Here is a 13,236-nt window from a genome sequence, read left to right as displayed (position 1 = left end):
ACTCCTTAATCTCTGCTTCTCCAGTCGTCTCGGACTCTTTATGCCCATTTCCAGCCGCGTTAGTCAGTTGCAGCAAAAAACAAGAGCTTTAAAAAGTAACAAATGTATTATTACAGAAGCGTATGCCATACTAAATTTGTGAGACTTTTCTCCGTGGGCTGCTCAAAGGAAGAAAATTACCTGGTGAATGAAAAACCGTTACATAAATCCAAGACATAGAAGAAAACACACCAAATTATGACCATGCTGCCTTAATCCAAGACAGATAATGGTCTGCTGGTCAGTTTTCTTACTATTCTGGGAGTTCTGGATACCCCACTCTCCCTTTGAGTGCCCAGGACGTGATGCGGTGCTGCCTTTTTCTCTGTGTGGTCTCATTGGATTATAATGCCGGAGCGCCTGGCCGCATTCCATCCATAATTAATTGCCACTTTGGTTTTAGATTGCAGGGAGGCCAGTCTGGCTCTCAACATTGCGCTTGTTCCCATCTTTAGATTGTGTTCCACCCTGCCAGCTGGTAAGTGAATGAAACCTTTCACAACGGGCCTAATGGGCACGAAGGGTTGAATCATTGTCCTTGTGGGCTGCTCTCTAGTTAATCTAGTGACAAACAAGGTTCAGGCTGCTGCTGTTGACAAGCACTACAGTGATCCTGTTTCCAGGACATATGCAGGGCCCACAGAAGGATTTCAAAATGACCATGATGATGTAGCTTAATTTCTTTACTTTTTTTTACATCAGCCTCCTTGCAGCTTGGTGTTCGTTTAGATATAAAATGGTGATGGGTTGGTGAACTCACGAAAGTGCAGTGTCATTCATATATATATGTTGTTGTTGTTGTTGTTGTTGTTGTTGTTGTTGTGAATTTTACCCACTCATCACCACAAGGATCTCTCTCTCTTTCTGTGTGTATAGAGATAGATATAAATATCTATATGTATCTATACATATGTACACACAGACACACACTAATAATAATAATAATAATAATAATAATAATAATAATAATAAATAATATTTATACCCTGCCCATCTGGCTGGGTTTCCCCAGCCACTCTAGGCAACTTCCAACAAAATATAAAAAACACAGTAAAGCATCAAACTGAGTGCTCACTGGAAGGACAGATCGTGAAGCTGAGGCTCTAATACTTTGGCCACCTCATGAGAAGAGAAGACTCCCTGGAAAAGACCCTGATGTTGGGAAAGATGGAGGGCACAAGGAGAAGGGGATGACAGAGGATGAGATGGTTGGATGGTGTTCTTGAAGCTACCAGCATGAGTTTGATCAAACTGCGGGAGGCAGTGGAGGACAGAAGTGCCTGGCGTGCTCTGGTCCATGGGGTCACGAAGAGTCGGACACGACTAAATGACTAAACAACAACAAAAGCATCAAACATTAAAAACTTCCCTAAACAGGGCTGCCTTCAGATGTCTTCTAAATGTCATACAGTTGTTTATTTCTTTGACATCTGATGGGAGGCCGTTCCACAGGGCGGGCGCCACTATCGATAAGGCTGTCTGCCTGGTTCCCTCTCATAGTGAGGGAACCGCCAAAAGGCCCTTGGCACTGGACACACACATACACACAGTGTCAAAGGCCAGGTGAACTATCTCAGAGCAAATTATTGGTTCATTTCTAATTTCTTATAGGATACATATCAGCTTTTCTGCCATTGAAGTCGCTTTAATCTATACTCAAGTATGAAGTTGCTGGGTAACCTTTCTCAATGATAAAATAGCTGTAGCCGTATAATGCAATTTTAGGTGGGCTTACTCAGATATTAAGCCCTACTGAATAGTAAGGGTGCTCAGGATTGCAGCCAAAATGATCAAGATATACGTGGATAGCATAATTAGCACGCGGGGGCGGGGTGTCAAATCTATTTGTATCTTCCCCTTAAGTTCGGGATTTTCCATTCAGGAACAGCAAGTGTGCGAGGTTTCATTTGGAACAGGATTCTTGTGGGGTGTAGAATTCGGATACAGAGCTATTGCACAAGAAAAATTAAAGTTCTGATGCACTACCCAAGGCAATATCCTACATGTGTTGAGATTTTCAGAATAGCTCCTCTGAGCTGGACTGTTGTGCCTTTAGAATGATGCAATAAGTGGAAATACCAGTAGGTGCACTCATACTGATTGGGTCACTGGAAACAAAAAAAATAGGTTGTGCTCAGGTGAGGTGCAAATGGATGGACGGGTGTGGCAATAGATACCACCCGCCAAAACATATTCACACATGTGAGAGACCACTCATTAAAAAAAAAAAATGCATTACTGACTTCCGCACCAGCAGTGATGTGGCTGTATCACTAACAGGAAGACTTATAAACATTTGTCAAGCAAATCAGTATGGATGCAGGATGAATGCCTATTGTCATATAACTGCCCCACAAACAAATTAAGACTAGATATAATCTGACCTCCACGTGAACTTTGTGCCAGGAAATCAGGATGGTGAATGCTCAACAAATAGGTCATATGGAGGGACCCCGAGTTCTCAAGGCTACAATATTCAGTTTAATTTTTGTACCTCCCCCCCCAAATTTGTGTAACATTCTACTATGAGGAAGAAGAATTCTGGAAAACCCCAAAGCTTCCCCTCTATTTTGTGACGTTTTGATTGGTTCCAATGAAAGTATTGCCCAACTGTGGGCTTTTGTCTTTATGCTGAGATGGGATCAGAAGCACAGCTCTCATTAATGTTAATGGGAGAGCAATTCTTTGCTCATCCAGCTGAAAAACTCCTCCGAGACCCTGTAGAAAAGCTGCCATTTGATTAGAATTGGATCCTACATTTTTCTTTGCCTAATTAATAATGCATGTCCATAAGAGAAAAGAGAGAGTTGTAAATATATATGCCACTGAATTTTCTCCTATACTGCTAAATTGGAATAATTATTTATTATTGTATGGCTAAGGAGTAACTTTTTTAAAAAAAGGTGGCTAGGCTTGATTGGACGACTGCATGTTTTTGAAAAACCTAACACCCTTGGCAGACAAAAAACTATTTTACCCTTCCTGTTAAAAACTGGGTCACAGTTCTGATGTGAATTTATCCAGCTTTTCCCAGCCCACAATCTTTTAAATGTATTTTACTGATTTTTAAAAATTACGATGATGATGAACCATTACAGTAGAACCCCTCCCTCCACACTCCCCAGGAAGTACAGACAAACATATTACAGAAATATATTGTGCACGATCCCATATGTGATTGTGCTGGATGGTAAAGTTCTCGACAGAATGTGTTATAAAAGGGTACCACGTTTCTAGAAAGTCATCTGAATGCCGTTTGCAGGATAGGGCTCTCGCATGTTTAGTCAAATACCAAAGGCACACAAAAGTTATCTTGTAATGGCAAATGGCTACTGTCACGTTCTTCACCATTCTGCCAGACATGCCTGTTTGAAAAAGTAAAAATGAAGTGCAGGCCTTGGTCATAAGGTATACATTGAGTTCTCCAAGAGATTCGAAACAAGAAACTGAAAGAATTCTATGATGGCTCTTTCTCTCTCTCTTCCCAGCTGTTGAGTGGCTACATCAGTTGTGGCTGGCCTGCCATAAAATCCGATTTCCTTGAGCTTGGGGAGGAGCAGACAAATGATACCATGTGGCAGTTTACTGGGGACCAGACCAACAAGGCATCCAGCGACATCACTTCTCAGATTTCTCTCCCAGAGTGCTACCTTTATTTTGAGCATCATTCTATGCATTTTTTTCACAAGGCTCTTATTGTTCTGGAAGCAAAGTGCTCAGTAAGCCCACAGTTCCACAGTTCAATGTGCAACGTGCCAGAGAAACTGATAAATTCCAGGTACCAAGTATTTTTTGGAGGAAAATTGTTCTTAAGTCTGAAACTGGGATCTGATTTTCAACATGCATGTATTACAAAAGATACCTGCCAGATTTTAATCAGGCAATAACATATCTTGAACAATGGTAGGACCTTGAGAACTCACATCATTGCTGCTATGCTGGCCCTAGCCCATATTTGTGGCTACAGACTAGGGTGTTGAAGTCAAAGCAGATGAGCTATTTGTTGAGCTCAACTTGGTTCAGAAGCTTCGGCCAGTGGTGAGAAAATCAGATCTTCCTCTAGATCAGAAATGGTTAGAGTTACTGAAGCACATTCCATCTAGATTTCAGCTGCAAGTTGTCAGGGCTGCACTTGCTTATCCTGGTAAGCAATGCTCATGTCGAGAGGGTGCTTTCACATATGGGCAACACATGGACTGACAATAGGAATTCTGTGTTGACTCCTCTTGTGAAAGCAGAGCTTTGTGCAAAATTTAACTATCAGATGAACTGTAGACAGTTCTTTGAATGTGTAAGACAGAGACCACTTTTGCTTATGGCTTGTATTTCTAATACAAAGTATGTATTCTGAACACTGTCTTTTTGTTCTTTATTTAAATCCAGTTCTTCTGCCAGTTCTGTTCTCTTCTGTCAAAACCTGCTGCTTTAAAACAAAGAAATGTGTTGCTTGTTCTGCCTCTAGTATTTGAGATCTACAGCGTTTCTTGCCACATAATAGCAGCAGAATAACCTCCTGCTGTAAGGGAGATACTGGCCTAAATCCACCTGAAACTCTCAAGTTGAGTAGACCCATTAACTGGTGCTTGCTAAGTCAACACTTATGTAAGTTCCATTCCTTTAATAGGCCTACTCTAGTTGGGACTAGCAATTTTAATGGTGATGAAATCTCCTTTTGTTCTAGCAATGGGACATTTGGGTGATTTAACCAGTTTCTGTTTGAGCAATTGGATGATTGCTGATGCAACCTGTTTTTGTTCCTTAGCAGACATAGTGTTCATTAATTAAAAGAAATGGTTTCTAACCTTACCTGCTGTTGTTGGTTCTCCTTTTCTCGCTTCATTTTTTCTACCTTTCTACCTTAATGCTAGCTGTAATGTTGAAACTGTGATTGCCTAGTCAACAGAAAGTATGCACTAGAAATTCCTGGCAAGGCAGGGCAGCAAAAACCTCAATGCTGGTCAGGAACATCAACTATGCTCAGTGCAAGGAGACTGATCATCATTCTTTCTGTCCATTTTAAGAATGTGAACTGTCTTCAAACAGTGGTACCTACAGAAAAGTGCAATTTCTTGCTATGGACCCATTTCATCATGATCCAGGGACCACTGTGTAGATCTCACACCTGGTGTGTTTTGATGGTGGTGGAAACAATGTAAAATTCCCACTGCTGTAGGATGTAATATATGGGGGGGGGGGGGGGAAATACTGCAGTTCTATTATGATTACTACGCATGTGTTACAAATGCAGTCATGTTGTAGCTGGGTGTAATGTATGGCACCTTCTGAAAAGAATGGTTGGATTTATTTGAAAGACAAATGAACTTCAGTAGGCTATGGATAGCTTTGTGGAAGAAGGTCCTATAGAGTTCTGTGGGGCTTAGTCCCAATCCAAAATCACCAGGCAAGCTTCTGCTCTTCTTAAAACAGCCTTCTCATGAGCAGCCTGGGCTGAGCACACTTAAACCCTTCGGGTGAGAAGCACATAGGCTACCTACCCAAGCTCCCAAAGCATGTGACAAGGGTGGCGCTGTGGTCTAAACCACTGAGCCTCTTGGGCTTGCCAATCAGAAGGTCGGCGGTTTGAATCCCTGCGACGGAGTGAGCTCCCGTTGCTCTGTCCCAGCTCCTGTCAACCTAGCAGTTTGAAAGCACACCAGTGCAAGTAGATAAATGGGTACCACTGCGGCGGGAAGGTAAACGGCATTTCTGTGTGCTCTGGTTTCTGTCATGGTGTCCTGTTGCACCAGAAGCAGTTTAGTCATGCTGCCGCATGACCTAGAAAGCTGTCTGTGGACAAACGCCAGCTCCCTTGGCCTGAAAAGACCCCATAGTCACCTTTGACTGCACTTAACCGTCCAGGGGTCCTTTACCTTTACTTTTACCTAAGCATGTGACAAGGAATGATCCCCACCCTTCAGCTGGACCCACTTGCTCTTTCTTTTGGATAAGAAGGGCAGATTGCCGTTCCTTTCACCAGCCACAGTAAGATTAAATTTCTTGTCCGCAGGTCATTCTAAGGGATGAAAACAAAAATGGAAAAAAATGTATGCCATTTAAAAATGCACTCTTATGGCCAACGAGTTCTCAGGAACAGGGTGCAACCAGTTCACTTTCAGCCCCCCCCCATAAGTCATGCTTTTCTAAACAAATGATAAGGCTTTGAAAAGAGCAAGAACTTCTCTGGAAATGTGGAGGTGGTTTATGACAGTAAGATGAGAAATGTCAGAATCCTAGATGATTTTAAAGCCAAAGGGGAACTGAGAGTAAGCAGAGTCAGATTAAGACCTGCAGGGACCTGAAGCACTGAATATATTATGAACTCCCCTCATATGTGATTCAAAATAAATACAATACTAAACCATAAAATAACATTTTATTTTTTCAAAATGATACAAAAGTTACATGCACGCTGAAATCAAAATAGCTTCTTTCTAGATGACTACTTCAATGCTTTTAAAAAATATATCAAAAATCTGTTTTTTTTTTTTGGTTCCCCTGCTTTGCTGATTTTCTAAGCACATGCTACTGCAGGGGGACCATCTAGGGGAAGCGGGGGGCTGAGGGCACCCCAAAATTTCAAGGAGGGGTCTGGGCCCCCTCGTGCAACGTGCTCACTTCACTTGCGCATGCCACAAATGAATCGTGGCCATGAAAAATACAACTTCCATTGAGGGTAAAGACCTGGTAGTGCGGGCACGAACTTGAGGCTCAGTTAGGAAACTATAAATTTGATGAAAATTGAGCCAATTTCATTTAGGTGTAGTAAGGTTTGCACATAATGGTTGAACAGATGCAGATAAATGAAATCTCTCAAATAATGGCAACCAGCCTGCAAGAGAACTGAGGTAAGTGCCAACTTCTTTGAAGAAGTGAGGGTGCTAGGGAGGGCAAGGGTAAAGTTTAGTGGGGGTAGCGGGTAGACAGAAACTTTTTGTACCATTTACTGCAGTCCATCAACCCCTTGCCTGGATATCTGTTCAAGTTAAATGAAGAGTTGGAGAGTTGGTTTTCTATCTGTGTCCAAGCTGCCTCATGTAAGGTTTTCCTTTCGTTTCTCCCTCCCCAATTTTTTTTTTTTTGGCTTTGAATTAGGTCAAAGGCTTGAATTTCCTCAGCATATAAACAGCAAAAAGTATTGCTTGTTCATCATTGCTCCTGGGGGTTCAGCAGAGAGCGAGCAAGGAGAGAGTTTTGAGAGGACAAAAGTAAGTACCTGAGACAACTTGATTAGCACAGTTCTGGCCAATAAGGATAAATAAGACAAGGATAATGATGACGATTTATTGCATTAGTCAGGTTTCTTCCCTTCAGAAATGAAACTCATAAAGTCCTATTTTTGAGCTTTGTTTTATGGCCATTTCAAGGGAAAACTAAACTACTTGTTTGGTTAGAAACACAATGAGGAGGACACAGGGTGTTTTACTTCTCAGGAACAGAAGGAATACGCAGTGGGGATGAGGGAAAGCAATGTGGGGGGCAAGTCCTGGACAAGCATACTTGAAAGTAAGGCTGCAAGCCTAACCTCCATTTCTAGGGAGTGAGCCCCATTGAATTCAACATAACATACCTCTGAGGAGACCTGGTTAGGAACATGCTACAAGTCCTACTGACATCAGTTGGGCTTTCTTCTAAGTAAGCACAAGGATTTTTGACAGAGGATTGGGCTGTTTATATTATTCATCCACTTGCAGTTTTAATCTGATATACGTATCTTGTTTTGCTGGTGGCGTTTGGGACAATATAATTCTGAGCATTTCCTCCATCACCACAGCTCTCTATTTCTGTGGGAAGTGTCTAACAACTTCCCCCCTATTAATTTCTGCTTTGTTGGGTTTCTTTTTGCACTTCCAAGTATAGTTAGCAGGATTGTAACTGCGGAAATAGCCATTCTTAGTTTGAACGATTATCCCCAGAAATGGGGCCGTTAAATTCAAATGCCATGGTGCATATCTGTGTTTTCCTATTCCTGTATGGTTTTATCAAAAATACTTCTAGCAGCTTCTTCATTAGACAGGAATAATTTAACATGCTGATGGCGTGAGCTCTCTGTATGACTAGGGATGGAAGAATCTGTCAGCTTGGTCCTTTCCATGTCTCATTTTGCTAATCAGTTCTCCTCATTTCTGCAGCAATATATGATTTTTTTTTAATAAAAAAAATCCTCATGAAAATTAATCTGTATTTTGGCATGAATTTCTCCTAATAATCACATGTTGGTATGCAGCTTTGACGAATGTACACATTTTTTATTTTTGCAAGTGAGTTCCCCAAATGTATGCATTTTTGTAAACTTTCGTTAGTCGGAGAACTGCTTTGCAAGCTTTGGATATGTGTGAATTTCAAAAGATAGCAGCGTTTCATTTTTCATACTGCTTTCAAAGTGTGAATTTTATAGATTTGCCCCATGCTTACATATGACTGGTCTGCTACTGATCAATTCAGTGCCTACCAGGGAGCACCACTGGTCAGAACTGGAAAGGATTTCAGCAGAATTGGGAAAGGGCTGGATCAGTTTGACCACTTGGACTTTAAACTTTAAACTTAAACTCAACCTTGAACCTGCTTGAACACAATGGAACAATTTAACTTTCTCAGGATCTGTTCCCTGGGTGTAAAATGGGCATTGGAGTAATCTACACTACAACTTTATTGTGAAAAGATGCTGGCTAAGACTTATAAAGTCTTTCCACTGTCAAAATTTGATATGCTGGACAATAGTCTTTAAGGGACATTATGTTATGCGGGTTGTATCCAGTATTACTCAGAGTAGAAATTAATGGACATGGCAACTTAGGTCCATTATTTTCAATGGGTCTACTCTGAGTCTGACTAACATTAGATATAACCTCTGTGCATAAGGGAAGGGAAAGTTTCAAAGCAGCAAACAATCTGCTCCCACCAGCATCACCACTGAGTTGCTAGTTGGTTTCAGGGTTTTTTGGTGTTTTGCTTAAATTCAGAACAAATGCAAAACATGAGACTGTGAATGGGAGAGGTTTAGTCATCCCTCCTGCCCCCATGATAAAAAGTGTAGTTATTAAGTTGTTCTGGGCGATACAGATGTCTTCCTTTAAGGAAGATTCCTATATTGCAAAGAAATTGCATACTTCCAGCACTACAATTTTTTTGGGTTGGATTCAACTAAATTCCACTCAGAGCAGACACAATGAAATGAATGGACCTACAGTAGTCATGCACCTTCATTTCAATGGGTCTGCTCTGAGTAGGACTAACATTGCATACAACCCTTTATTTCTAGGAAAACATGGTCCTTCCCCCAGTTATTGTGCCTTGCTATTTCATGTCCTATGTGGTTACATAGGTTTCATGTCCCATGTGGTTACATAGATACAATGGACCCCAACTTGATAGTGCCTGTAGGACCTCCAGGACTGACAGACTGGACTCCCTTGCCTTCCATGCTTATGCTTTTTAAAAATTATTTGTTTTTCCTGGAAGATGCTTAGACTGTGGTAAGGAATTCCATAGTCTTCTGTTTAATTTGGAAACCTATTGGCTGGCTGATTGCACTTTACTCCCCTGCCCAAGGAATTCTTTGCTGAATTAGCTTTTCTGAATTCACTGTCTGTTACGTAGCTAATTTATCTCATTGCAATTCATTGTTGGAACCAGTGATCTCCAAAGGGTCACATTTGACATACGAGACCTAGATTCCAGTCTATAATCATCATGGATTTGCTCAGCATTAGCTCTCAGTGATCATGCCATCACATGGTTCACAAAACTGAAGAGAAGGATGCTGCAATGGTTAGAGTACTGAAGAGGGTGTTAATAAAATAGATGAGTAAATAATAATAATAAAAACAGCTATAAACCATGGGTTCAGTAATAAACTCACAGGACAGGGTGGAGGACAAAAATTATACCAAAGACCTGGAGGAAGAAGAACAGGTTTGGCAGCGTGCTGAGATGGCAATGAAGAGAGGGCCGAAGGGACTTCCTGGAGAGCTCAATAGTCTGGGTGCCACAACTGAAAGGGCCCTGTCCCATGTCTCAGCCAAATGGTCTTCTGTTGGAAATTGGATGTGAAGTAGACCTCTGATGAAGATTGCAAAGCCAACATGGTGCTTATTCTCCAGATTTTGTTGAATTCCAGCTCTCATAATTCCTAGCCATGATGGCTGGACTGCTCATCCTGAAGGCACTATGTTGGCTGCCCCAGCTGTAATGGGTGGGTAGACTCTTGTGAGAGAAAGCATTCCAATCCAAGTTCAAATTTCCTGGGCCCTGAGATCATTTCTTGGAAGGGTCTTTCAAGGCACTCTTAGTATGTGCATATGTTTTGGTCCTTGGGTCAGCTGGTGTTCTCCGGGTGTTGTTCAACAATGACTTCCATTGTCCCAGACTGATTGTCTCATGCTGGCTGAGACTGATCAGAGTTTTAGTCAAAATCTTTGGAGAGCATCAGATTGGAGAAGGCTGTGTTAGGCTTATTCTACATCTTCCTCTGCTGCTGCTCCCATCTGCAGCAAGCAGAAAGGTTTGTGGTATGGGGCAATCCATTGCTCCTGTGGAGCCTCCAGGAGGGTTATTGCCCCTGCTGTCCGAACAGCCTTAGATATGGGCAGTGCAAGATAGCGTATGACAGCAGCATCTGTTTCCCCCTGGATATAACCCAGAAATAGCTGGTGCCGTTTGACTCTGATATTAGGCAGTCTCCAGTGAGGGCTCCCTGTTAAGTTTTTCTGCTGGGAGTGCATTTCAAGTCATTGATTGATTAATATTTATATAACACCTTTATATAGACCACCCTTTCATAACATTCTCAGGATGGTTCATGACAAAAAAATGTTGTAATGCTCTGCTTCTTTAAGGTGTAAGCAGTATAAAGCATTACAAAAGAAACTTATTAGAGGGGATTTGCAGACCCTCCAAGTGTCCCTATTTTCCAGGGAGAGTCCTGGATTTACAGAAGCTGTCCTGGTTTCTGATTTTATCCAGGAATGTCCCTCTTTTCCTTAGGACATCCCTCTTTTCATTGGATAAATGTTGGAGGGTACGGAGTTATGTGACTCCCAAGCCAAGGAGATGAGTTACTATTCAACCTTCTCCTTCTTCTCCTTCTCCTTCTTCTTCTTCTTCTTCTTCTTCTTCTTCTTCTTCTTCTTCTTCTTCTTCTTCTTCTTCATTATTGAATAGAACATCCCTATTTTTATTAGAGAAATGTTGGAGGATATGGATTTGTAATGAAAGAGACAGGCATAAAAGAGGGGTGGGGAAAACCCTACAGAGATGTAACATGATGTTGTATGCATACAGCTACTTTAATTTTTTGTCTTTTCATTTTAGAGTCTGAAGAACATCATGGGTGTTCCTGTGACTTTACTCTTTTTCTTTTCTCTTCTGCCTTCCACTCTCTCCCAAGTTGTTGTTCATCATACAAGCTACAAGGGGATATGTACAAACACTTGTGACTTTCACGGCTATGATTATACCTGGTGCAAGCAAAGTGGTGGCAGCGGGAAATCTTGGGACTACTGTTCCTTAGAAGAAGGCTTGGGACACACAGGTGAAAAATGTGCCACAATGTGCGATCTCTGGGGGGGCTCCTACCACTACTGCTACTTAAAAAATGGGAACTGGAACTACTGTGGATTGATCAGCGAGAAGGGCTTTGCTGAATATGCTCAGGACAACAAAATGTGTTTTGATGGATGCCGAGCGACTGAAGAGGGTTTTCACTGCAATACAGGCCATGGTAAGCAACGTTGCTCTCCGTTCCACGATGTGACCCCCACTGGTTTGCCCTGCCACAACAACTACCGTTGTGCAAAATATGGAACCGATGGGTACCGATGCCACATGGATAACGACCAGGGCCTCTGGGATTACTGTGGACGCAGGGCCCAGAGTAAGTGTGTATGGGAGTACTCTGAGACCAATTCCTCCCTGGTGGAGATTTGCAAACTTCCCACCTCTCATCACGAAGGCAAGATCCTCTTCCGCCGAGAAAGGAGGGACAAGATGCTCCCTCCCACCAAGGAGGAGTTCAAAAAGGCAGTCCATCTGATCGACAAAATCGCCTCCGTCACCAGCCTTCCTGACTCGGAACCTCTGGAAACTGTTCGTTTCTACAAGCAAGAGGATGTCTTCTGCAAGGGTGTCAATTATACAGGCGTGGAGCTGGAGATAGGAATGACCAAGGAGAGTGCTATGCCCATTGCTCATGTCCTCTTCCCAGAGTTCCTAAAATCTGTGGAGATCTTGCGCTTAGCGTTTTACACCAGCCTCCACAGCACATTTTATCAGCCTGCCTACACCATTGCTATCTCTGTTGAGGAACCAATGTTATGTTCCACTGACCATCAGTGATTAACTCGCCCCGCACACATCTTAGCGATTGGCTTCATGCGCATGCAGTTGCTGCTTTGCTGCACTATCACCACTGTAGCAATTTGCAGATGCTGCCCCTCCCCTTATTGCAATATTTACGATGGTTCTAAACCTGTCAATGGCTTGAGTTAAGTCCAGCCTCGGACGCCATTTTAGTACCAATCCTGTTCCCACATATATCAAGCTAAAAGCTATGCATTGATGACAACTTCAGAATGGGGCACAAAAGAGATAAGGTGTACTGGGGTGGCTTTTTTGTACTCTTTGTAATCTCCTATAATAATAAAACCTGGCACTTATGGAATTAATAAAATCTACTATTGAAACATGACGTATTTCTTACCGTTTCATTCTCTAGCCAAATGTATCTGCAGTTCTGTATACAGAACAAGCCTGAGATACAGGGATAGCTAAGCTGTGGCCCTCCAGAAGCTGGTGGACTCCAACTCCCGTCTGCCTCAGCCAGCACAGTGATGATGGGAGTAGTAGTCCAGCAACACCAGGGGGCACTAAGGTTGGTCATCCCTGATTTAAATACAGCGGTACCTCGGTTTAAGTACTTAATTCGTTCCGGAGGTCTGTTCTTAACCTGAAACTGTTCTTAACCTGAGGTACCACTTTAGCTAATGGGGCCTCCCACTGCTGCCGCACCACCGGAGCACAATTTCTGTTCTCATCCTGAAGCAAAGTTCTTAACCCGAGGTACTAGTTCTGGGTTAGCGGAGTCTGTAACCTGAAGCGTCTGTAACCTGAAGCATCTGTAACCCGAGGTACCACTGTAATAGCAAAACAGACTTTTTACACCGTTTTGTGTTCCTCTGAAACATGCCATCTTTACAGATA

General features: G+C 42.3%; 1 protein-coding gene across 1 annotated transcript; it reads left to right on the top strand.

The window, feature by feature from the left end:
- The first annotated feature begins 446 nt into the window (after nucleotides 1–446).
- Nucleotides 447–12,724, top strand: LOC310745811 (uncharacterized protein). Its single transcript, XM_083578927.1, has 3 exons — nucleotides 447–517; nucleotides 7,132–7,244; nucleotides 11,350–12,724. Exon 3 carries the CDS (start codon nucleotides 11,365–11,367, stop codon nucleotides 12,370–12,372), a length of 1,008 nt encoding a protein of 335 aa, XP_083435053.1. The 5' UTR covers nucleotides 447–517; nucleotides 7,132–7,244; nucleotides 11,350–11,364; the 3' UTR covers nucleotides 12,373–12,724.
- Nucleotides 12,725–13,236: the final 512 nt, after the last annotated feature.

This window comes from Podarcis filfolensis, assembly GCF_964270895.1.
Source record: "Podarcis filfolensis genome assembly, chromosome: 12".
Classification (NCBI taxonomy): Eukaryota; Metazoa; Chordata; class Lepidosauria; order Squamata; family Lacertidae; genus Podarcis; species Podarcis filfolensis.
The sequence above is the reverse complement of the archived record's forward strand: the minus strand, read 5'-3'. Positions and strand labels throughout refer to the sequence as shown.